At 37.6% G+C, this 25,387-nt stretch overlaps 5 protein-coding genes across 5 annotated transcripts; 1 reads left to right on the top strand and 4 right to left on the bottom strand.

Annotated features, from left to right (window-relative positions):
• Positions 1–61: 61 nt before the first annotated feature.
• On the bottom strand, positions 62–2,293 carry LOC140961415 (uncharacterized). The gene is given in 2 exon segments (XM_073419916.1): positions 62–1,854; positions 1,961–2,293. A coding segment is annotated over 1 exon segment (1,458 nt). The 5' UTR covers positions 1,626–1,854; positions 1,961–2,293; the 3' UTR covers positions 62–167.
• A 1,509-nt stretch (positions 2,294–3,802) lies between these two features.
• Positions 3,803–6,740, bottom strand: LOC140961377 (pentatricopeptide repeat-containing protein At5g03800). The gene has a single exon (XM_073419867.1). The coding sequence runs from the start codon at positions 6,635–6,637 to the stop codon at positions 3,947–3,949; it is 2,691 nt and encodes an 896-aa protein (XP_073275968.1). The 5' UTR covers positions 6,638–6,740; the 3' UTR covers positions 3,803–3,946.
• Positions 6,741–9,390: 2,650 nt separating this feature from the next.
• On the top strand, positions 9,391–11,136 carry LOC140961379 (expansin-A9-like). Its single transcript, XM_073419868.1, has 3 exons — positions 9,391–9,680; positions 10,093–10,411; positions 10,725–11,136. Exons 1-3 carry the CDS (start codon positions 9,503–9,505, stop codon positions 11,032–11,034), a joined length of 807 nt encoding a protein of 268 aa, XP_073275969.1. The 5' UTR covers positions 9,391–9,502; the 3' UTR covers positions 11,035–11,136.
• On the bottom strand, positions 10,718–17,900 carry LOC140961376 (uncharacterized). Its single transcript, XM_073419866.1, has 12 exons — positions 17,583–17,900; positions 17,133–17,348; positions 15,925–17,025; positions 15,699–15,821; positions 14,575–14,756; positions 14,205–14,436; positions 13,845–14,042; positions 13,525–13,653; positions 13,179–13,247; positions 12,216–12,338; positions 11,609–11,659; positions 10,718–11,531 (listed from the first exon to the last, which is right to left on the bottom strand). Exons 1-12 carry the CDS (start codon positions 17,823–17,825, stop codon positions 11,367–11,369), a joined length of 2,832 nt encoding a protein of 943 aa, XP_073275967.1. The 5' UTR covers positions 17,826–17,900; the 3' UTR covers positions 10,718–11,366.
• A 2,960-nt stretch (positions 17,901–20,860) lies between these two features.
• Positions 20,861–21,583, bottom strand: LOC140960699 (zinc finger protein ZAT5-like). The gene has a single exon (XM_073418946.1). It carries the CDS (start codon positions 21,581–21,583, stop codon positions 20,918–20,920), a length of 666 nt encoding a protein of 221 aa, XP_073275047.1. The 3' UTR covers positions 20,861–20,917.
• Positions 21,584–25,387: the final 3,804 nt, after the last annotated feature.

Below are 25,387 nucleotides of genomic sequence, written 5' to 3'. Positions count from 1 at the left end.
TTTTTAAGACGCTGGCTCTGACCAAATAATGAGCTCTAAACAAACTGATATAAAAGTGGCCATTTTCCTTTCAGATTTTAGACATTGAACTATTGCAAGAACAATCGAAAAACACCCTGGTTTTGTCAGATATATAATTTCTCTAGTACTTCTTGTAGCTAACTGGTTCATCGGCTAATCGAAGACGGGTCGCTCTTCTTGTTAGAGGACTGCTGCGGATTCTGTCGCTGATGATCAAGCAAATCATGCTCCTTTCGCCGAATTAAGAGAACCATTCTATCATTCTCCAACTTCATTCTTTCGTTCAAGAGCTTTTCCCTTTCCATTTCCCTTTCTTTCTTGGTACTGAATTTCAACCATTTTAAACGCTGCTTTTCGAGCTCCAACGTCTGGTATTGGATATCGACACTTTGCGCCTCCAATTGCATCAGTTTTGTTCTCATCCACTGCCTCTTCTCAAAGGGACTCCTCATACCATCTTGCAATATGTTAATTAACTCAGATTCCAGCTGTCGAATCAGAGGCGAAGAATGAAAAGTCCATTCCCTATCCCTTTTTCTTGATGATCGTTCATCCATTTCATTTATGTCGTCATCATGTGCCTGGTCATGACATCGTGATCTTCCACCTATCACCTCGTCAGATTCATCGTCATCTTCATCCTCCTCGTCTTCATCATCGTAATCATCGTCAACACCTTTTACCGATTTAGAACCGTCGTTATTTTCCCCTCGATTTATGTTCGGCATGACCGGTATGCTTTCCGTCGAGTGGAAGCACCTCTGCTGCTGATACTGTACTTGACCTTGAGGTGGCTCTGCGGCCAACTCTAGAGGCGAATACTGAACACCACCACCTACGGTGGCAGCAGCACCTCCGTGGCCACAACTATTATGATAAGCACACATCTCCCTGAAAAACAAGTGCTTAGAATTCAGTAATTTCTTGACTTCGTCCTTCATTTTAGAAGACAAGTGGTCCATTGTATCGAGCAAACTCTGATTCTCCACAACTTGGCAAGCCGTTCCCTTTCCAAGAATCTCAGTAACCCTCTTATACCTCTTATTCAAATCGTTGAACTTGTCTTCACATTGCTGTGGGGACACGTAAAATCCCCTCTCCATCAAAGCCCGCGACACTGATTTCCATTTCCCCTTCTTCTGCAAAATCACACCACTTTTCTTCTGCAATCATCCCTTATCTCATGTTTGGTTAACAGGATCATTACCCTCAGAGCCAACCTCATCACCAACATAAAACACTACCACAATCAACAACCTCACCATATCATCAGTCCACTTCATTCTCTGCCAAGGTGATAATTTCTTCTTCCCATCGTCAGCACTGTTCTCGGCAGCGAGTCCAGGCTCATCATCATCACTCAATGTTAAAGTTTGACTCTTGGATTTTACCGAAAATGGGTAGCCCTGTTTCAAAGAATTCTGAGTTTGTGGGTGGTAATCGCCTTCATTATGCCCATATGACATCATGGGAAGCTGGGGTTGTTGCGGCAAAATGGGAGGGTTTTGTGGTGGTGGTATGTGGTGGTGGAGTGACATTTCCAGGCCTAAAATATCAGGATTTCTATTTGGGTGCATTCCACCAGACATAACATTTGACTCCATACAACAAAAAATTGCCACAGGTGGGAAATTAGTAGAAAAATACTAAAAAACCGTACTTTACGCGGAGCTAACAATTAGAAGGGACGCCAGGATAAAAGAAGAAACATTCAAGAAAGTCGCCCACTTCTTGAAACGATCATTTCTTATCAAAAAATAAGTATTCCTTATATAAGCAATGCACCGATTCGTAGTTATGATACCAACCAGGGCTGGAGAATCTTTCTTGATCCTACACGTCAAAGCAGAGAAAACCAATTAAACGATAAGCTAAAATAGCAGTAAAAAATTAAGATTTCACGCTCGGCCCAGATAGCGAAAAGTGATTAATATGCTACCAAAAGGAAGAGCGGAACAAAAGGCAAGCTTTAATACAGAGAATCCAGATATCGCAGCTGGTTTTAATCGCGATGAGTTTTAGGCTTTCTGCTAAGATAACAGCAACTCAACCTAATATACCGCTGCATGCCCATGGTTTTGGTTGTGTTTCCACGGCTGCAGTGGAGAAGAGAGAGAGTGGAGACAGAATCCACAGAATTATGCAATACAATCTATTTTCTGCTTTCCATGTTCATCCTGTCACTGGATGAATCTGGGCCGTTGATTTTGAGATTCGTAGTAGGTAGCCAAAAATGCACGGTCGTTCAAATGTCAGAGCATGTAAAAGCAATACCATGAATGAAATTGGTGTAACGAAGTTTGTAACTTCAAATTAACCAATGAAGTGATATTACAAAGAAGATGATGGTCTCATATTAATTTTTTATTTTATTAATATTTTTTTAAAAAATTAGACATAATTATAATACAATAAATTTAAAATACACGTGATCAAAATTTTAAAATTTAGATTAAAAAAATACATGAAATAACAAAAAATACACGAAATAAAAATATACAAATAATTAAAATATGAATTAAATAAATTATTGATTGAATCTTTTGTAATTAATTTGTTATCGTGTCTTCATGTAATATTGACGTTGAACGTTACTCAACTTTTGATCGATAACATATTTTTTCATGATTCAATTTTTTTGATACACCCCCAGGCCCCAATCTTATTTGCTCCCTTGCCATCATCCCTATTTCATACTTATTTTCTATGTTTTGAGTAATTTTTGCATAATGTTCTTTTGCTAAAACAATCCTGTCATCTTCTTTTTTTTAAAAAAAAATCTCTTTTTTGCATTATTTTGAACATTTCCATAATATTTTTATATTTCTATCCTTCATCTCTCATGGTCTTTTACAAAATCTTTCTTCTTATCGGTCTAATAGGTTTGCTCACTTTTTGCAAGTCGTTTCTTTTGTTGTTGGCGGTGTGTGTATAAGAAGGTGTTGAGAAAGGAGATGAAGAAGATTCGTCATCAATATTTTTTAATTTATTGGTACAATTCGTCGAAACTCCTTTGGATTTTTTGGCAAAAATCAAATCTTCCATTTTGGTTGCCCCTCATCACTAACCAAGCTTTGTCAACGGACCACAAACTTCCATAATCTTGCTCAAACATTGTTTGCGCTTGATCATACTGAACAAAAAAAATCTAATTAAGATATTGCTGAATTTTATTTAAAATAAAATATTTCGGAATAAATACATTCATCTCAAATGAAACCCTCTTTTGTCGAGTGCTTCTAGTTCAATTAGTTTGTTTTCGATACGCGAAAACTCGTTTTTCAACATCATTGAAGTGTTGTAGCATGTTGTTCCGTGTATGACTTTCCATGAGTTTGACAATTCTTGGTTATATTAATTCCAGATCAATCCTCATAAACTAGTATTGATTTTATCATTGTCAAGTGTCAAATTGGTGGAAAGTCTTCTTCACTTTTCTTCTTGGTTTAAAAGATGAGGTTCCAAAGAAAGAGGGGTTTAGACAGAATTTTGGTGGAAGGTCTCTCTTAGATGCAACACTGAGATTGTCCTACGGTAGTTTGAAATTTTCAGGAAATGTTTTCAAGTGACAGACCAAATTATATATACTAGAGGATCATGACATACATGATGCACGTGTTCCATAAAATAGTAGATAATAAAGTAGCTTTTAAAATTTTTACAATAAAAATTATAAAATTTTGAAATTGTAATGGTAGGAATTAAAATAAAATATAAAGAAAAATTATATTATAATTTAGTATAAACATGTAGTTAATTTGATAAGATGAATGATGTTTTAGATAAATCCAAAATTACATCATGAATCTATATAGTTGATATTTTTTTGTGAAAAGATATCTCTACCATACACAAAATTAGCTTCTGCAAAATAACAACATAAGCGCAAGATGAAAATGTTGTGGACTTCATATTTGATCGTTCTTTACCAGTAATCTTTGCAGGAACATTCACCCATAGAAAAATGGTGAAAACCAGAGGCATCTCTTACATGTATCTCCCTTCTGGTGACAACTGAAACATACTTGAAGAAAGTATGGCAGTCTCCACAGAGATTAATGTTCTTCACGACTCGAACAGGTTCCCTGGTCCTGAAAGCCAAAATCCCGTAAACAACAGCTAGTTTTGCACTGTGGTATAACAAAAAATTCATCTTTTGATGCTCCTCTACTTCATGAAGAACAAAGCTCGTATCAGGTATATAACCGGCTTTCAAACATTCCGAGTACAATATTTCGAGCCCACTGTAAATGTCTTTCGACTGAGAATGAGATCTGTCCCTCGCGAAGAACAAGTGGATCATGTTCTGATGTATCATCCAGCTTCGGCCAGGGAATTTTCGAAATCCTCGATCTCTCATCTCCTCCCTAACATATTCAGCACACTGCCATCTCCCTGAAGCGGAGTAAAGATTTGATTTTAGTATGTAAGTTGAGGGATCTTGGGGCTCTATGTGGAGTATTATCTTGGCAGCTCGTTTCCCAATTGAGGTGTTTGCGTGCATTCTACAGCTATCGAGCAATGCTCGCCAAACAGAAGCCTTAGGCTCGAACGGCATGTTATTGATTATTTCCTCTGCTTCTTTAAGAAGACCCCAGTAACCTAAAACACTTACCAAACAAGCGTAATGGTCTGAATCAGGTTCGACGTGATAAGTGGATTTCATAGACAGGAAAATATCGCGGCAACTCTCAACCAAATTTGAATTGGTGTGTCGATAAGCTGAAATAATTAAACTAAACGTGATGGTATCTGGTGATATTCTGGATTCCTTCATCTTCTCCCACACAATCAAGGCTTTTTCTCCCTGCCGATTAAGGATATGACAAGACAGCAAACTGTTCCATGAAACTATGTCATGCTCAGACATACTGTAGAAGACATCGGTGGCTAGTTCCATACAACCACATTTAGAGTACATGCTAATTAAGGCGTTCCCCACACCTATATCAATCAAGAAACCATATTCTATAGCCTTACAATGAAATTGTTCACCGAGTTTCAGAAACGCCAACTCTCCACATATGCCAAGAATTGAAGCTAAGGCAACTTCATCCAAAGTGCCATGTCCTTCATTATGCCACAGGCAGATCAAAGAAATTGCTTTATATGGCTCTGCGTTTCGAGAATATGCACATATCATTGATGTCAGCATAAATGAACTGTTCTGATCCTGCATAAACTGGTGGAATATCTTTTCAGCATCAGCCATTCTACCACACCTAGTGCACATATCGAGTAATGCTGTTTCAATACAGTGATTTGACCCGAAACCAAATTTTAAAACAAAGCCGTGAATCTGTTCACTGGTTCTCGTATCCATCATCAACCCACAGGCATTTAAAATGCTCGTCAAGGTAAAGTCATTGAGTTCCAAGCCCTCCTTCACCATTCTACAGAACAACGCTAAAGCCTTGAAACCCATGCCGTTTTTACATAATCCTGCTAAAAGGGAACTGTAGGAAACACAATTTTTTTCTGGCATCCCACGGAAAACCTCCACGGCTAAGTCAACAAGCCCAAATCCCATATATGCATTAACCGTTTCAGTGTAAGTGAAAACATCTTTCACCTGCATTCTCTCAAACAAAGTCTTCACATCTTTCGCACATCCACAGTTGGAATAAAACTCAAGAAGTGCATTATTAACACTCAAATTGGTTTCATACCCAATCTTATATGCGTATGCATGAATTTCTCTGCCTTCCCTAATCGCAAAACATCTAGCACTTGCGATCAAGAGACTAGAAAAAGTAAAATGATCACCTTTGCATCCACTTAGTCTCAACATATTACGAAACAATTCAAATGCTTTATCGTACAAGCCTTCCTTAACCAAACAAGAAATGGCAGTATTCCAAGAAGCGCTATCCTTATGAATCATTTCATCAAACAATTTGATCATAAATTCTAAACAACCACATTTACCATACAGCGCCAATAGTGAATTCGCTACATAATTGGAATCCATATAACCCGATTTAATCAAAAAGGAGTGAACTTGGGAACCGAACTCTAAATCCAATAAACGCACACAAGCAGTCAGCAATGAAACAAATGTGTATTCATTAGGTTCAATACCTTTGCTTCTCATCTCAAAGAAGAGCCCCACAGCTTCATACTCACGTCTACACCTTGCCAACCCTGAAATCATAGCAGTGTAGGACACAATGTCTGGGCTTGAAAGAGAATTAAAAACTTTTTGGGCATAATCTACGTGACCCAATTCGAGATAAGATGTAATGAGAGGATTAAACATGCGGGTGTTTTCTTCAAGCTTGAGTATTGAAGCGTGGACCGCTTTACTGAGCTGAACATCAGAGTACTGGACGGATAATCTAAGAAAATGTGAACGGTCGTATTCCAAGAGCGGTTGAGGGATTTCACAAGGATATTGGATAAATATGGGCTCAGATGATGGTTTCTTGGAGACTGAAGGTGAAGGGTCCGAGAGGAACCCGGATTTACCATAGGCGAGGGAAAGAGGGGCTTTTGAGTGTGAGAGGAAACAAATAACCTGCGAATTCGGAGGACGAGTCAAGTGTCTACACGGACGGTTGTGAGAGGAGAGGGAGGCGGCGGCGGGATGACTGCGGTGGTGGATAAGGGCTGCCATGAAAGAGTGGCGCCAGGCCACTCATATTACAGCTCTTGTTGGAGAACGGTTTATAGAGGATTCTTTGTAATAGAATCAAAGCTAAGTTCGAAAATTGACCCATTTTTGGAAGAGCACATTGTACGTAATTTGTTCAGTGTGATTTTTTATAATTGATTTATGCCTAAGAGCTAATCATGTCAATCCTGCTACCCCTATTTTTTGGGACAAATCTATTATACTTGATACCCTCGGACCAAGGATGGGCCCGGCCTACTCTCGGTAGCCCAGACAGTTAATGACCCAACGTGCGGAAGAACCAGGAGGTCAGATTTATGACACAGTACTTGGCTGAACTTTTTAGGATGTCATCCCATCCGACCTCTCACGTCCACAATCTCGTCGATCAGAGAGGTAGCCGGCCTCCCATGCCGACTCTCATCTGACCTCCCAGAGCCGAGCCAACCTCCAATGTCGTAGAATCGGGTCGATTGGAAGTGTTGTTGTCGACCTCCCGAGCCGAGCTCCACAAGGACCCCGATTCTCGCCTGGCTCACACCCCGAAGGGCCTCTATTCGGACTTCAACGGGTAGCCCACATAAATCCAGCCCAAAAAAGTAAAGCCCGTCATAATCTAACCAAATCTTTCTCAGTATCTAACCAAATCTCACAAGATTTTGAGGATCTAAATCTACCAAAATCAGGACTCTATTTTCCTCCAATTAATACCAGTTTTCGTTCATTGTTTATTCATTCATATATTCACTCAACACACACATTACTCTCTCAGTTTTCTATTCTCTAACTTGAGCGTAGGAGAGGCTACGCCGGAACAACCTTCCGGCCTCCTTCTAACGTTCTTGTTTGTGCTTCCAGATTTCGAAGGTCTGATCCGAGCTCCCAAGTGAAGATCCGACCTCCCAGCTACCATCCCGGATTACAGCAACATCAATACTCGATTTTGAGTTTAATTTTTCGAATTTTGCGTGGAGGGTTTGCTGATTGCTAAGGATATTCCAGGAAATTATGTTATTTAAATTTTTCTATCACCAAGAGTTTAGTTCTATTGTGAAAAATGGTACAGATTCATATATTATGGAGCCTAATGTTGAATTTGGCTTAAGCTGGCTTATCCCGTGTAGTTCTGGTTTGATATTCCTGATTTAAGTGCCTCAACTGCATGTCTAGAAATATATTCAAGTTCATTTATCTTTTGCCATTGACCCCTATCAAAACGTAATGACTATACAGATAATGGACCATATTCAGGATAAACTTTATCACATTGAGTTCACATGTCGTAGTCTTGATTGTAAGCTAGATCCCTATCAAAACGCAATGGCTGTACCCTGTATTGTTTTACAGAATGTTGTAATGTCAAAAGCTGATAAAGACCTTGCTTCTTCTCATCAATGAGCTAAATTTCGGCACGTTGACAATGCTGATACCTGTATCCCCTCGTTAAAACAATCTGTTTTGTTTGATGTGGATTTTTGCTGTCCAAGCTCGAGTTTTAATATTTATCTAGTAATCTTTCGGCTACATCTGAAATTTTGATTCCTTTGCCAAGTTGAAATTGACCATAAATGCTGGTAATGTTCCTCTTTGCCATTTAGCAGATCAGAAACTGAGATTATCATGTAATTGAGCGAGAAGTGTGGCATGCGATGGAAGAAGGTCAATTTGAAAACATGCCTGGTAAAGGAAAGCCCTTGGACCTGACCAGTAATCCTCGTGGATCCTGCTGAAGACACTTTGTACAGGATACTCAGCAAAAAATGGATGTGCACCAGAATGGGTTGAACTTAACAAAGACATAAAAAGTAAAATTTCTGAGTGGCGATTTGCCCTCTAGAAATCTTGGATGTCTAAAGGTGGACATGATGATTCCAAATGAGTTGAGTTGTCAGTCTTTGAAACTTCAACTGCGCGACTTGAACAACTTGGTATGCTCCTCGTTTTTAGTTTTGTACATGATAGGAACTGATTGATGACCTGGATCATGTAGCTGAGTAATCCAATCAAAAATTTGTGGTAACTTGTTTCTCCCAACTGTTCTGTCCTGAAACCAACAGCCAACTATACTTCTGTGTCCTCCTTGCAAAATCATATCTTCTCCGTGCTTCGTGCTTAGACCTTATGTTTGGTATCTTGTAGGTGTTTCTATACAACCTTGTGGTTCGCTTGGGCCGCCAAATGTTTGGATTCAAGTGGGAGAAAGAATTAGATCAGCTGCAAGAGGAAACTCAGGTGGCTTATATATCATGTTACAGCGGAGAAATACTTCACATGTATTGTTCTGTTGACTTGCAAAAGTTAGTAGTCCGGTATACTTTAGTTTCTCTTCAACCCTTTGAATGATCCATTTTGCATAAAGGTTGGCTCGTCTATCCAATATTTTATGATAAAATTTTCCAAGGTTTAGAGTATCTACGATGTTATTTAAAATTAGTTTAAGGCTCAGAGTCTAATAGTATTTCTTTTAATATTTATTAAGAATTAGAAGTGGAAAAAGGAAAAACAACTTTAAAATGACCGCAAATTTATATTGCCATGAAACAAAAAATTTATCCAATCATATATTCGTGGTAAATAAATTTCGTTTCACTTTTGTATGATTCTATGTACGTATTTCTCACCATACATCTAAAATTAGTAATTAGAAAGCATGCATTAACATCCACTCGTAAATCAAATCTTAGGTGACCATTAATTGTTTTCTGCAGACTCCAGCTATATATAAGCCCATGGCTTAAGGTGAAGAATCAAACCATTCAGAAGAATCAAATTGTTAGATGTATATATGGTTTATAGGGGGAAAAAGTTTTTATAAAAATTTATATTTAAAAACTAAAAAATTTCCAATTTCTTTGTAAGCCAAAAATCATGGCAGGAGCCCTTTTTTTGTCATCTTTCTTGATTCTTCTCTTTGTGCTACCTAATGCAAAGGTTTCGGCCAACGGAAACAAACCCATCGAGGACCGGAAGCAGCGGTTCAGGCCAAGGCCATGGAAAGAAGCCCATGCAACCTTCTACGGCGGCGCCGATGGCTCTGGAACAATGGGTTTGCTAAGACCTCATCTCTTTTGATATTTTATTCCATATATGTTACAACCATTAATCATATGCATGGGATGTCTAATGTCGTAGTCCCACGGATATATAGTCAAATATATATGCATACATGATGTTCCATTGCATGCATGCATGATCCGTAGACTTTTTCTAATAATTAATTGATAGTCTTAAATTCTCGTGTGCACTTCTCCGAGACCGATTCGTGCATTGCTTTTCGTTTGAAAATATAGAAACTCTTTTCCTAAAAAAAGGGAAAATTCTTCTTAATATGACAAATTATGAAAAACTGATCATGTTTTTTGATAGATATATAACATCCACAAGCTCATAATTTATATTTGATTTTTAAAAGGAAAAAAACAGAGTATATCAAAAATATATATCATGCATTGATGCAGGAGGAGCTTGTGGATATGAAGACCTGTACAAAGATGGGTATGGCCTACAGACGGCAGCATTAAGCACAGTTTTGTTCAACGGTGGAGAAGCCTGTGGAGCCTGTTACGAGATCAAATGCCGCAACGAGAGCAAATGGTGCAAGCCGGGGCAGCCATCCCTCTTCGTCACCGCCACCAATTTCTGTCCCCCAAACCCAAGCCAGTCCAATGACGACGGGGGTTGGTGCAACGTGCCTCGCGAGCATTTCGATCTGTCTCAGCCTGCATTTCTTCAGATTGCTCAGTACGAGGCAGGCATTGTTCCAGTGCAATATCGCAGGTACGGCTAGAGTTCGTGAAAGCATGCAAGTTTAAATAAATTACGTTATGTGATAATAAATTGTAAAAGTAATTAAGATGTTCGATATTTTATCATCCAAACATCTTGCTTGAATCACGGACTGAATTAGCTTGTCGATCCCGTTCACAATAATTAACACCACCAGAAGATTAAGTACCTTAACATTTTGAGTATAGAATAGCCATTGATGATCTCTAAAAATCCCCGACGACAATTGAACGTCTGATTTTTTGAAGACTTTTATTATCTAAAAGTAAAGGGTGGTCATATCTAATTTTGAGTTCAATCGCAGGGTTCCATGCAAGAAACGAGGAGGCGTTCGGTTCACACTAACAGGGAATCCAGACTTCTACTTGGTCAAGGTCTTAAACGTTGGAGGAGCCGGAGATGTAACGAATGTGGAGATAAGAGGCGATGGTAGCCAGAACTGGACTACTTTGAAACGCAATTGGGGTCAGAAATGGGAGAGTAATGCAAAGCTCGTCGGCCAAAGCTTGAGTTTCCGGATCACCACCAGCGATGGAAGAACACTGATTTCACGAAACATCGCCCCAAAATATTGGCAGTTTGGTCAAACTTTTGAAGGCAAGAATTTCAGATGAATCTTCAATTGTATCGTGTGCGTGATTGTATGAGCTTATACAAGATATTTGGGACATTATCTCTATTTTCCTATTTTAAATAAAACTACATATTGTGCGTTACACATTTGCGATCAAAACACAACCTTACACGTAAAGCAACTACCGAAACGCAGGTCTTTGACAGAGTTGATATTTACCTTGTGTCCTCCAATCTACATGACGATGTAAAACTATCGGTAATCTTGATCGAAGTCGAAAGCTCAACAAATAAATCCCATTGTTTGTATGCGAACCGGAATGGGAAATACGCTGCAACGGGAAGTAAAGATCAAATTCTAAGAACTGTATCTTCATGACCAAACATGATCATTGTCCATCTTTTTCTTCTTCTTTTTCCTCCTTTCTTCCTTTGTTTGTGTCCTCGATTCAGCACGTTTCAAATACTGTGAGCGTATCTCCAATAACTTAGTTTTTGCATCTCGAAAGGGTGCATCTGACTTTGTGGCCATCATATGCTGAGAAAAATTGTAACGTGTCAAAGTTGCAGCAGAAGAACGAACTTAATAAATTTTGAGTGCCAGAATTAACTTGCCTTGAGATGTTCCATTGCTGCTAAATTGACGCCTAAGGTATCTTTGCATTCCTATCACAAATAAACATAAAAAATATCAGCAGAAAAATAAGCTCTTATTTTGTATTCAACTGCTAAAGCACTACGAAGAATAAAATTATTAAATTTCACCAGAATCTATCCAAATAAGAAAAGTGTGTATAAACTAAACGGCAAGTCCAAGTCCCCATCCTGTGAACTTTTCTTTACATTTTGAATGCTAAAAGGGTCTCAAACCAATAAAAAAGGTGGGGAATTGAAAAAATGGATACATTCACATATGCTGGATTCACTACAAAGTTGAACTCTAGGCTAAGGTACCGGCCAAAATATTCTTGGGAGATATAAGTAGCCGTCAGAATTTCAAAAAACAACGAGAACAAAGATTATTACCATAGGTACAGATTGAACATAATATATTCAGTGGCCTCAACCTCTATTATTCGTATGACTAGAGTGGGCGAGCAATTCAGGTATTTGCACTACTTACTACTAGCATACACAGCATGCAAAATAAAATATAGGAATTGAGTAACTGCCATTGCGCAAGCAACAATAAGTATATAATTCCACATCACTTAAAAATCACCTTGATCCTTGAATGCAAGATTCCTTTCAGAACGGATAATATAGGTCTGGCAGACACAGTAGCCACTAGCTGATTATGATGGATCTGCAATATCATTGTAGCAACTCGACAGACAAGCTCAACCTGCAAGGATAGCAAAACTAAATGTTTCCGACAATGAATCTGGTTGTTGATATCAGAAGAGCAGCCTGTAGCTTGACCATTCTAATATGATCAACAGCTGTTACAGTATTTCTCAAGAGACTATACCAGAACCAAACCACAATTACATGAGTGAACATAACTCTCACTGTTACCAACAACCAAAACGAGAACATTAAAGCTAAAGCTGCGACCTAGTCAACAAGTTAATTCCATCAGCTATTCTAAAAGTTTATCATAAGAAAATACATATCAATTCATCAAAGAACAAAAAAATATGCTTATACAAAACTATTTTTAAGGACAAAATGGCAATTCTAAATTTCAACTTGATTATTGTTTTGAGTAGTTGACTGGTGCTTCCAATATTTTAAAATGCCATATAACCTTTTGTGAAGGACATTGTCCGGAGAAGGTAGGATCATGTGAAATGAGAAAACTGAACAAAAGACTGAGAGCTGCTAAAAACACAGAACGAGAAGAAAAGATTTAGGATACCGAGGAAAGTTTATGTATGGAAACAAAATAGATCGATCCATCAAAGTCAAGGTAGTCACTGGTTGTAGTTCATCAACCGAGGACAGCTGGAAATATTATGAGATATATAAAGCAGAAAATAAGTAAAGGACAAGATTAGAAACTAGAACTCTCGACAGATGTACAATTTAATAGAAACCATAATACTTATTTTCTGATACCAACAATAATTAAGGAACAGAGACACGGAGTGTGTTCCATTTTCCATTCAATAGATTACCAAATAAATGGCATGTCCTTCAAGAGGGTAAAAGTAAGAATTCTCAAGATCATAGAACCACTAACCTTATCAGGAGTATTGACCCAATCTTTCAAATAAGACAAAATCCTCAAAGAATCTAAGAATGGCAGAGCCTGCAAGAACACCAAATTCTAAATAAATCAAACTTCTTTCTCTGAATGTAGAATGCAGAGGATCTGACTTACAACTGAAAGACGTAAGTCATGCATCAGTATTTTAGCATCATCAGGTGTTCTTAATCGTGCTTCATTAAGATGACATTTACTATATCTTATAGTCCTTTTCACGAACAGAAATTTAACACGCGGAGTTTCGAAGAAAGTGGAAAATTGGGAATTCAACAGCCCGACACCCTAGGTTTCACATAAAGAAGCAGCCCTCCATACTTACCAGCAATGCCTGCTCTAAATCATTGGTGCGAACGCCAGAAACTGCACGCAAAACATATTCTGATGGAGAAAGACCAAGCATAAGCATGTTTGGCCTGAAATCAGAATGTTTCCCATGAGATTTTTCAACCTGAAAATAAAAAAAAGTGGTCAATGAGAATCACAGATATAACCATCTTAGATAATTTCAGGTAGGTTGCCCTCATGCCCAAAGGGTAATTATCAGGAAACAGCTAGAAAAAGCATGTGATTTTTCTATGCTTATTGTCCACCAACCATAATTTTAAATATCTAATACTGGAGAAAATGTGACAGCAGCACCTCATAATCAGAAATTCGTTTAAGTTCTTCCTCTGCTATGTCTAGCGCTTCCAGCATAGAGTCAACTGCTGTCACAGTTTCTCCGGTTCTCTTCCCTGCTAATGCCACAGCTCCCTCATCTGGAGGGTCCTCATTTGGTGCATAGCTCTTCTCTCTCTCAGATTCAAGCATCTCTTCAAACCTCTTTTCCTTCTCTTCCTGCAAAAGCCATATATTTATCACCTTTCTGGGCCAAACACCCAAATAGTAATTTATGTTACAATCAATTGAAGTAAAGAGGGTTTGTATTAGAGAAAGTAAGTCAATTGCATAAACCAACAACTGAAACTTTTGTAGAACAGGATAGGGTGAGAACCATACTTCAATAAAGAAAGGTTCTTCTGTACGATCCCAACGTCGGATAGATCTATCATGAGATCCTGTTACAAGAAAATCTCCACGATTGCTGATGGCAAGACACCAGATTGCAGAATGATGACCTTCAAGAGTTAAAAGCAATTCTAACTTGTCTGCATCCCAATATTTCACCAGGCTGTCTTTCCCCACACTGAACACATAATGGGTATTTCTGACAAACTTAACCGCCATTACACTGCAATAAAAGCAGTAAGTCAACAGATGTAACGAAGTATAGCATAGTAATTTGTGAAGTCTGTGTGCATGGAAGACAGTAAAAGATGAATCTGAAAGGATTTAATACTCATATTTCTTCTAGAAAGTATTGACATACCTATCCTCATGGGCATAAGTAGAACTACGTATGTTACCAAAATCAAGACCCCAAACCTTCAAATCTTTGTTTGAAGAGCCAGTAACAATCAAATCACCATCAGAAGATATGTCCATACATAGCACAAGACTATTGTGCCCATAGAGGGGGAGAAATAACTTGAGTGAATCCATGAAGAAAACCTGAATTATTTATGGCAGCATGCGATAGTTATTAAAAAATTGAATCAAATCCCAAAAGGCCTAGCAAAACAACTGTTTGACAGAATAGAACGCATTCTATTCCTTAGACGCAAAAAACAAGAATGTGAAAGAATAAAGCATGTCAGTAAGTAACACTAAGATGCACCATCCCCTCATACACACTGGCAAACCAATCCATTTAAAACTACGATTTCAAAATTGGATTAACAACAGTAGATGCAATAATTGGTTAAGGCCCAAATGTCAAAAAATTAATCAGCAAATCTCAGCTTAGAAACTCAACAAGGGGCATGCATTTTCACCAAGGGTACAAAATTATTGAGTGGAAGCTTGATAAAGAACTTATACATCAATTTAAATCAAAATACCTCAGCACACACCAGACTAAGTTTTACTCAGAAACACTAAATTTTAACTCTAACTTCACCATTATGATTCAAACCTACGTGTCTAAAGCTCTAAATATGCACCATTACACTTTAGTTTTGAAATTAAATTTCTCTCATTAAAAACAGTAACAAGTTAAAGCAAAGTTTGAACCCTTCTTAGAGCATGGAAGTAGAAACTAAGCGAACAAATAAAAATCACAAAATAATGCTTAGCATGGTTACGGTTCTATTTGATTCCAGTCCCTACAGTTATATAACTTGACGGATTCATACCCACTACCGATCAACTCAACTTACAAGTTGAAATGTAGATTTTGGCAGCATTCAGATTATGCATAAGAAATCCACATTATTTGTTATTATCAACCTGCCATACAAGCAAAGAGTGGGTCTTCCTGATTCGAAGAATACTTCAATTTTCAAAAGAATATTTGTGACGTTTCTTATATAAAATCGAGGAAATGTATCATTACATGTCAATGCAGAGAACTCATATTGAACAAATTTTGCAAATATAAAGAAATCATTCCACCTTCACTTTGAAATTCAACAGGGCAACAGCGATATGTTTACCCTCCGGGCTAACAGCAATAACCACAACATCATCCCCCATATTCAGATTCCTCACTGGAGACACAGCCAATTGTTTTGAATCCTGCAAGCAGGGTTATATCAATCAGTATTTGCAAATAATAAAATAGAATACTGATAATTCAAGAAAACGTGTAGACAAACAGAATACAAGGAATAAAACATACTTGGCCAGGATTCGTCGTAGTCTGATACTCCCAAAACTTGACATCATGGTCTGCACTACCTGTCACAAAACCATCTACAGTTGCAACAATAGAATTAACCGGACCACCATGAGCCTCAACTACTTCCAGACAAGCACCACTCCGAACATCAATGATCTCTAGCATACCACTTTTTGTACCAATAATCGCATATTTATTGCCAGGCACAAATAGGCCACATATTCCATATCCTGAATCAATAGTTCGAAGGCAAGATCCTGTACTCGGATTCCAAAATTTAATAGCACTATGACTTGTCGACATCAATAGAGTATTATCTGAACTAAGTGTGACGCTTCTCACATCAGATCGATGTCCTTGGAGCTCAACGACGCTTGTTTTAGTAGTTTCCATGCTGTCAATTGAGTAAATTTCCAGTAAATTATTGTTCAAAGATAATGCTATTGTAGCCAGAGAACTTTTTGAAGTAACAGGACAGAAAGACATGGAGCTTATTTTTTTCCTAGCTCGTACAGTCTGGAAAAGCTTAAACACATCAGGGGCTGTGACAAGGATCTCACTAGCTTCTTCAACTACAGAATTACCATTTTCGGCTAGCTCGGATTTTCCTTCAGAAGATTTTCTCTCCTTTCTATTTATTCTTCTCTTTGCTTTTCGTCTGGACTCTGAATCACCCAACACACGAAACAGCTCCACCATCGTCCCAGAAACCTGGCAAGCCAGCATGTTTCCAAGCTTATTGAACCGAACTGCAGCCACTCTATCCTTGTTTTGACGCAGTACTTCACCAAAAGGCTTCAAAACTTCCCATTTGTTCGAAACAAAATTTTTAGCATTATCCACTCCAAATTCGGTATTATCTGGTCGAAACTTTTTTTCATCCAAATCTCGTTTTACACTAAAAAACCGGAGCTCCGGGTCCCCCGACCCAGAAACTAGGTAACTTTCAGTGGGGTCAACATCGATGGACCAAATTTCACTATGATGACCACTAACAATCTGAATACAATGCTGCGTTTCAAGATCCCAAACCCTCAAGAATTTGTCCTTTGAAGAACTGACCAGTTTTTTACCAGCATCAAGGAAAACAAGGTCAGTAACCTACATTATTTGAGTAACATGCAACATTTATAATGTGTCCTCAAATTAAAGGTAAAATAATACAAGACAAAAAATGAGCCAGTTAACATGAAAAGAACCTAAAAAACCTGGTCACGGTGCCCACAAAGGCGAAAGAGCCCTGCCTCCCCAACCACATCCCATAAAATAATATCATTGTCTTTGCTTCCAGAAGCAAGCAAAGATCCAATCTTGTTGTAGCGAAGGACTGTCACGGCCTTTTTATGTCCATTCAAAGTGGTTTCACATGTTTCTTTCTCGCTGTCCCACATTCTTATACTGCCATCAGCGTAGCCACTTGCTATCTGAATAAAACGCAAATGCAATTTAATCTAACTCAATAGTGATAATAAAAAAAATTGAATCTTTTTAGCTACAGTTTTTGGTTAAACATACTTATCCACAGGTAGCGTTTTCAGCAAAAATAACAATAATCAGACAGTCTATAAAAAAACACACACTCCAATTCTAATTGTTTCGGATGACATTCCGAATTGCATCACATTCTAAACAAAACGATGAAGAAAGTGTGTGATTACTAGAGAAGGAGACGAAGAAGCGGCGATGGAGGTGACGGCTAGGGAGCGGCCACGGGTGGAGGAGGAAGGAGTGGGAGCCAGGAACTTCGTGCAAATTCCTTGGCGCACATTCCACACGCCTAATTTCTCGAGGGCACCCACCACGAGGTGCTTGCCGGATGCGTCGTACGTTATATTGCAGTCCACCGAGACTATAACACCGAAAGACGCCGCCGCCTCGTACCTTAGGTACGACTTCACCATTTTCGTCGCTCTTCCGCTTGTGGCGAAGGGTCTCTACAAGCGGTGGCGATCGAGAATTATAGAAGCTGAAAGTTGAGGTTTAGGGTTTAAAGGTTATATTTTTTTAACCAACGGAAAGGGGCCCATGTGCACCGATTTTAAGTTAAATTTGAACGAATTATTTTAATAATAGTTTTCTAAAAATACATTGACAATGAATGAATGTCAATTATTTCGATTAAAATTTAATATTTTTTTAGTGAAAATTGAAATTTTATATAATCTCATGAATTACTGATAAAATTACTCGATTCAATTTATCATGTCCATATTTTTTTTTTGAAACTTTTTTATCCATCATTGTTCTCCCATGAGGTTATATTTAGATTTCAGTGAATTTGAGATCAATTTCCCGTCTCAAATCCATTGTGTCAATTTGGTTCAAAATTATAATGAATTATTTGAAACTATATGTTTTTGATGTTCAAGTATATTTTTTAGCTTTCATTTCAAACAACACCTAAAAAAATTGGCATTTTCTACCAGCGGAGATAATACGCCCCAAAATCTAAAGCCCAAAATAAACCCAACAACATTCAAGCTTCTTCATAGGAAATTTGTTTCCCTCACATTCTCAAAGTCCACGTTCGTTGTCTGAAATCTGAATTTGAGGGCTGGTGTTCATTTTCTTTTTCACCTCTACCAAAAATAAGAATGTTTGGGGCATGATGAGTCCACGTTCATTGTCTGAAGTTGGTCCCAAAAAAATTACATATTAACTGTCCACTTGGATTAACAACTTATGATGTATTTTGAGAGAATAAAGAGTATGTATTAAAAAGTGTAAATGAAATCAAGTATATTCTTTTTAGGAAAACTGCAGTTTGGGTCATATATATTTGTTTTTTTTTTCGTCAGATGTGATTTCTAATTCCAGTCTTAGCGTGTATGTTTTAATGATATTGTATACAACAGTGTCATGTCGGAGACACGTACACATCGTATATGTGCTACATCAGTGTCACACCGTAAAAATTATTAAATTTGCAAAAATAAATAAGATAACATACAAATATTGAAATTTGAAAATATAGATTACCAAATTCTCATAAAAACTAATATTGCAGTTTTTTTTTTCCCATTTTTGAATTCGAAAGAACTAGCACTTAGAGTATGGAACAGTTGTGGCTATGTTGGTTGAAATTAATCATATTTATATGCGCACATCTCCCGGATGGGAGGATAGCCATGAAATATTTTGTGCGGCAATCATGCAAGAGTGTGACTACATTAATATACGATGTAACTGAAATTCATGCGCAAACAGCAAGAAGCATGTGCACCTCTCCATCAATTATTACCAAAACTTTGATACTAAATGTATGTGTGACATTGTAGAAGCCATAAAACATGGAATGTGTATTTTTGTCTCGATGAATCTATAGTAGGTCTCATGTGAGACGATTTCACGAATCTTTATCTGTGAGACGGGCCAACCATACTCATATTTATAATAATAAATAATATTTTGGTATAAAAAATAATATTTTTTCATTAGTGATCTAAATAGGAGATCTGTCTCGCAAAATTGATTTGTGAGACCGTCGACACAAAAATTTTTGTGTTGAATTTGAGTCAGGCAACTAATGCAGACATGTAACTAATAATCGTGGGAAAACGTCAATAACGGAAATCTTTAAAATGCATTTAATTTCGTGGACTCTAAGGCTATGTTTGGTAGCCATGATAAGGGAATGATTATTAAATAATCATCCCTTATCTCATGTTTGGTTCATTTTTAATTTAACATGGATGCCCTTGATTATGATTGAAAGCCCTCACTATTTATGTTATTTGTGGGATTAAATATCATTTCTCAAAGGTGTGATAATGTATAATTTTTGAATAGTGATAATGATAAGATTGTATATTAACCATAATACCCTTGAATTGTTTTCTTCAATATAATATGAAAATTAAAATTAGTTAAAATTTAATAATTAATATAATATTTAAATTTTTATTATATTTTTTTTATAAATTAATTTCATATATTTTTATTATTTTTAATCATTTTAACGAAAATAAATTGTAATGCAAATCTATCTTAAATTAAATTTTTATAAATTTCTAATCTTGTTAATTAATTTTTTTATGAAAATAAATATTTATTAAATTCTAATTTATTTTGTTTAATGGTTACCATAATATTTTCAAATATATTTCTGATAAATATATTTAAATTAATTTTAATAAATATAAATTATAATTATAAATATTTAATTATCTATCTAATTATTTTAAGAATATATATTTAACTAACACTTTGGGCATTTTGGTCATTGCAATAAAATTTACAAAATTAATCAATCATTTTAAAATCATACCAAACACCATGTTATTTATCCCACCATACTATTAATCCATATCTCTCATTTTTTAATCACTCTAATTACTAATCATTTACTTATTCCATCACACGTACCAAACGGAGCCTAAGAAAATACAATTACTCATCCAAACCGAATTGTGTCAACATATCAAAATCCCTTATTCAAAACATTTGAGAGCCGTAAATTAATCATGATTCGAAAATTATGGGTTAGAGCCAACAACTGGAAAAATAAGTTTAAGCTCGAACTCGTATATAAAATAATAGATGTGTTCGGTTCGGTTCAAATCATTTGTGCCCAAATTGCACCTAATCCAATGGTTGACAGGCTAAAACAAAAATGTATTACACACGTCATGAAAGCATAATTAATCAAATAAAAAGTTTATGTTATTTGAGAAAAATAATAATAAGTTCGATATCTATGGTGTAGTTTGTGTTAAAGCGAACCTAATTAACTAGATATTCAATCCCGTGATCACATGCTGTCATGCAAGAATTCGATTAATACGTAATAATAATCAATTATTGTGTGTGTGTGTGTGTGTATAATTTAAATAACTTTTATATGCAAAAGAATCTATTTCAATTGATCACCTTAATTTATGAATTTAAAGAACAATAAGTGAAAATATTTAGAAATAATTGATTCACAATTTCATTCGCAAGATTAATTTAAAAAAAATAGTAATAATACGGAAATGAATTAATCGATAACTATCTAATTATAATGACAGTTGATTAGAGGAGTGGCGGAGAAGAATAGTTCTTCCGGGGCTGGAAGATTAAGGTCTAATAACAACATTTTCCGGGGATTCTTCTCTTCGTGAGACTCGCTGTGCCTGCTGTTTTCCGACGGCCTGTGCCGCCGCATGTGGCAACCCAAGGCTTGGCCGGAGGCGAATTCAGCACCGCATATTGAACACGCATGAACCCTAGACTTGTTTAATGTGCCGCTGCCTAAGACTAGACTTCTGTTCCTGATTTTGAGCGAAAATGGGTTTTCATCCTCTACGGTTGTTGTGAATGGCTTGATTATGGGTTTTTTGTGGCTGGCTCGGTGGCCACCTAATGCTTGGAATGAAGAATACCTCTTGTTACACGTCTTGCAGCGGTAAAACTTTGCAGCCCCCGCCACGGTCGGCGATGACACCAGGCGGCGGCCTTTGGCCAAGTGAATCAAACAATTCGCCATGTCTTCTTCTTTGCTTTGCTTGAACTCACCGGAAGTTAACGTCAAGTAGTGCTCAGAACTGCCGGAAATGTCACTCAGAACGCTGCTGCCGGTGCTATGACCGCCGATGTTGTCGGTGCTAGATGAGCTTGTGGCCATAGTTAATGCAAGAGGTGAACCCGATCTTGGTCTCTTGTCACGTTTTCCTTTCATGGTATCTGTTTATCACGAAAATTGCGGGCGTGTCAGGCACGTGTTCGTGCTAAATGTTAAATTATCCGACTTCGTTTACCAAGCGTTGCGAGTCTCGATTTGACCGTTAGTTATAGTTCTTTCGAAATGGCTCAAAAACGTAAACACAGAATGAGGAATGTGACAAAATTATAGGAGGAATCCATTGACAACATCAAATATCATTATGTTGCTATGAACTTGACCAATATTTTATAAAGAAGATTGATGAACATTTGCTACTGGAACTAGAAATTGACATGAACAGACATAAAATTGATAAGCAATTTTGCAGAGCTTTTGCTGTAGCTTTTTTGTGAATTGATTTTTCGGGAGCTTTTGTCTGATTATTCCTTCTGCTTTTGTCACCCTCCACGGGGGAGTTTCAGCCACATTCCACGATCTCCCCATGATTTCCACGTCGTGTAATGGTGCATCGTGCTTTTCCCTGGGCCAACCGCTATTCTCTTGGGCTTTCTTTTGTTGGGCTACTGTTCATGGGCTTTAAGGAATATTTTTTGGACACAACAATTGCCCCCCGTAGCCAATTTGGCCCATGGGCCAATTAGGCTATATTTAATGATTCTAATGTATTAGCCCATTTATAAGTTGGGCCCAAGTGCTAATACGATATATAGGATGAGGTAGGGGAGAGAAAAAAACAAGAAAGAAAAACAAAAACAGTGTGTTTCCTCCCACTCTTCTTCTCTGTCTTCTTACCCAAAAATCCTCAAACTCTTCACTGTTCTCATAACCAATACTCCTTCGCATCAAGCCATACTTTCTCAAGGTAGGTATATTTCTCCACTTTTCTCAATCCTCCATCACAAAACATTGTAGAATATGTCACATCTTCAAGCTGCACTCAAGGTATTTGTGTGTATGTTTGAATGAGTTTTTGATGAGCAACACCTTGTAACACCCACGGCGTGATATCTTAAATAATCTGCTTTCAATGTTTTCAACTTTTCAGGTTTCAAGTCTCATTTGTTTGGAGACGTTGATTCAAGTGGGAGATTTCAAAGCAGAGAAAGAGAGGTTGGACAGTACGCTCTCTGAGAGAAAGGTTATCCTAACAACTCTCCAATAGAAAAATGCAAACATTGACTCCAAGGAAGAGCTGGTAAAGAAATTGGAGGCCGAACTCGCTCAGCATAAAACCGACATGATGGCCCTTCTACATGACAATGAAGCCTTGAAAGTTTCCTCCGATAAGCTCAAGGCCAATATCCAGCACTTGGGTGATGATCTGGTGCAACAAAGCATGCTTACAAGCAGTAGGAGCACACCTTGCAAACAGCAGAGCAGACTCAGGCAGAGTGCATATCCAAGTGGGAAGAACTATGCCGTCTTGACCTTTCTTGAGCGCTCATGCATCACCATTAACATTTCATTTTGGTATTTTGTTCGATGTTCGGACCAGACCACTCTGTGGTAGATCTTTTGATTGGTTGTATTTTTTTTTTTTTGCCATGATTTGGCGTAATGTTGAATTTTGGATGTTGGATAATACCTGGAAATCGAACTTTTTTGATGGAATTATGTTATATCTGTTGCTTGGATTTGTCCACAGGTGTTTGCACATATTTGTATTTCTGGGGTCTCACGTTTACAAAGGAAACTCTGCCCGGATTTTTGTAAAATAAATTAAAAACAACGGCTAAATAGCATGTTTTCTTAAATATTATCACAATATGCGATCACCATTGCTCACTATCACCCATACTTTCCAAACAACATCAAAGTATCGAAATACGTAATAAACGTTCTCTACACGTCATCAATTCGGCTATCAAGACAACACATAATACCTCTCAAAATCACATCAGCTGCAAAGAATTCCATGAGCAGATTTTCTTTTTATTTATTCACATATTCTCCACCAACTATTTGCAAACAAGTTCGGCAAAGAATGGCTTAAAAGCATATTCCTCACATATTTACATAAACTTCTTATAGGCCAATATGACAAAATTAACCAAAGTGGCCATCCAGCCTACTTGGTACAATACTTCTCATCTATTCCAACTTTATGAAACATTTGTTTCCGTCTGTCGATCTTTCATCTGAGTCGGAGCTAAGATTAAATCCTCCATTTGTAACTCATCTTCCTCGCTACCTCCACATTCCTCCTCAAATATTACTTCAGCTCCATTGATATCCCACAATTCTTGAGACTGCACTTCGTTCACTAGCTGCTGCATTTTGGCTTTCTTCTCTTTAACCTCAAACATCATTTTTCGAGGCACCCAACATTTCTTTATGGTAAGTATTGGTTTAAAAGACATGTCCCCACTCTCATTCCTTCTCCTCTCATTAATTAAAAAACGCAAGCCAGTACTGCTCATGTTTACATTGGCTACCGGGGGAAACGGATCTTCATCCACTATCATTGCTTCTTTTTTCTCGGGAAATTTCAGGATTCACTTGTTGATTCTTTCCTGCAAGACATTTTTGAAAGCCCAACAAGCATTAGTATTATGGTTGAAGGAATTGTGATACTTACAGTAATATCTTCCTTTCAACTCCTCCCTACTGGGCATCTTGTGATCTGGGGGGAATGTTATAAACTTTTTCTTCACTAAGTGATCGAAAATTTCTCCTGTCTTTGATGCATCAAAGGTATAAGGCGTTTGAACTGGAAAAGCATTTTTTCTGGGAAATTCTTCATTCTTGCGCTTTAACAACGGGACTATACGTGACCCAAAATTCACCACTTCTGCCATGTCGACTTCTTCAACTTCCTGGAAGTAAGAGCCAATAGTAGACTTTCTTTTATGATTTTCCTCACGCAATAATTCCTTATACTCTGATACCTTGACAGCAAGCTCATAAAAATCACAGAATTCCATCCCTTGGAATTTCTTTCTAAGCTCAAAATCGAGACCTCGTTGTGCCATCTTCATATATTCTGATTCTGGAATGAAAACTTTGCACCTACTCCTCACACTTTTGAATTTACAAATGAAATCATTAGCAGATTCTCCCGGCTTTTGGATCACTCTCGACAATTCCGCTATACTGATATCAGGCATTGTTTTGAAAAACTGTGTATGAAAGTGACGTTCCATGTCATGCCAAGTCATAATAGAATTCCGAGGCAGTGTGGCATACCAAGTAAATGCGGTACTAGTCAATGAATTGGGAAACAAACGTAGCTTGTAGTTGGAAAAGTTATCCAAATTTGCTAGTTCCCCACACTGTATTGTAAACTTCGCCACATGTTCCACGCTAGATTGACCATCTTCCCCCGAGTACGAAGTAAAGTCTGGAATGTGATATCCTCGTGGGTAAGGATTTTCATGACCAACCACATCAGGGTATGGTTTGTGGAACTCTGGTCGATTGATTGGCCTTACCCCTGGGCCATACAACTCTTGGATGACATCATGTACAGTATCAAAGTCCAAGACTGGAGTTTGTCGTGATGGGTATGGAGAATAATTTGCCCCCCGAGTGTTATTCCCTGAACTTGGAACTGGATACCCATGCATTCTCCCATCACCATACATCCCCGGATGCACGCTAGGAGAAGTCACAGCGAACATATTATCAGCTACTTGTTTACCACTGTTGTAACTTTGGTGTTTCGGCCCCAATTCATCTTCCTTCCTGTGTGGAGGAGTATACTTTCCTTCTCTAACAGACCCCAGAGTCGGAGATTCCTCCAAGCGGCGGTTTCCACCTGCTTGTGAACTTCCCGACCCCTGGACTTGGTCTTCACACAATTTAGTTTCATTTTCTTTGGTTTTACCCACTTCTGGTCACTTGTTCTCCTCCTTCGAA

This window comes from Primulina huaijiensis, chromosome 16, assembly GCF_012295235.1.
Source record: "Primulina huaijiensis isolate GDHJ02 chromosome 16, ASM1229523v2, whole genome shotgun sequence".
In the NCBI taxonomy this organism is placed as follows: Eukaryota; Viridiplantae; Streptophyta; class Magnoliopsida; order Lamiales; family Gesneriaceae; genus Primulina; species Primulina huaijiensis.
The sequence above is the reverse complement of the archived record's forward strand: the minus strand, read 5'-3'. Positions and strand labels throughout refer to the sequence as shown.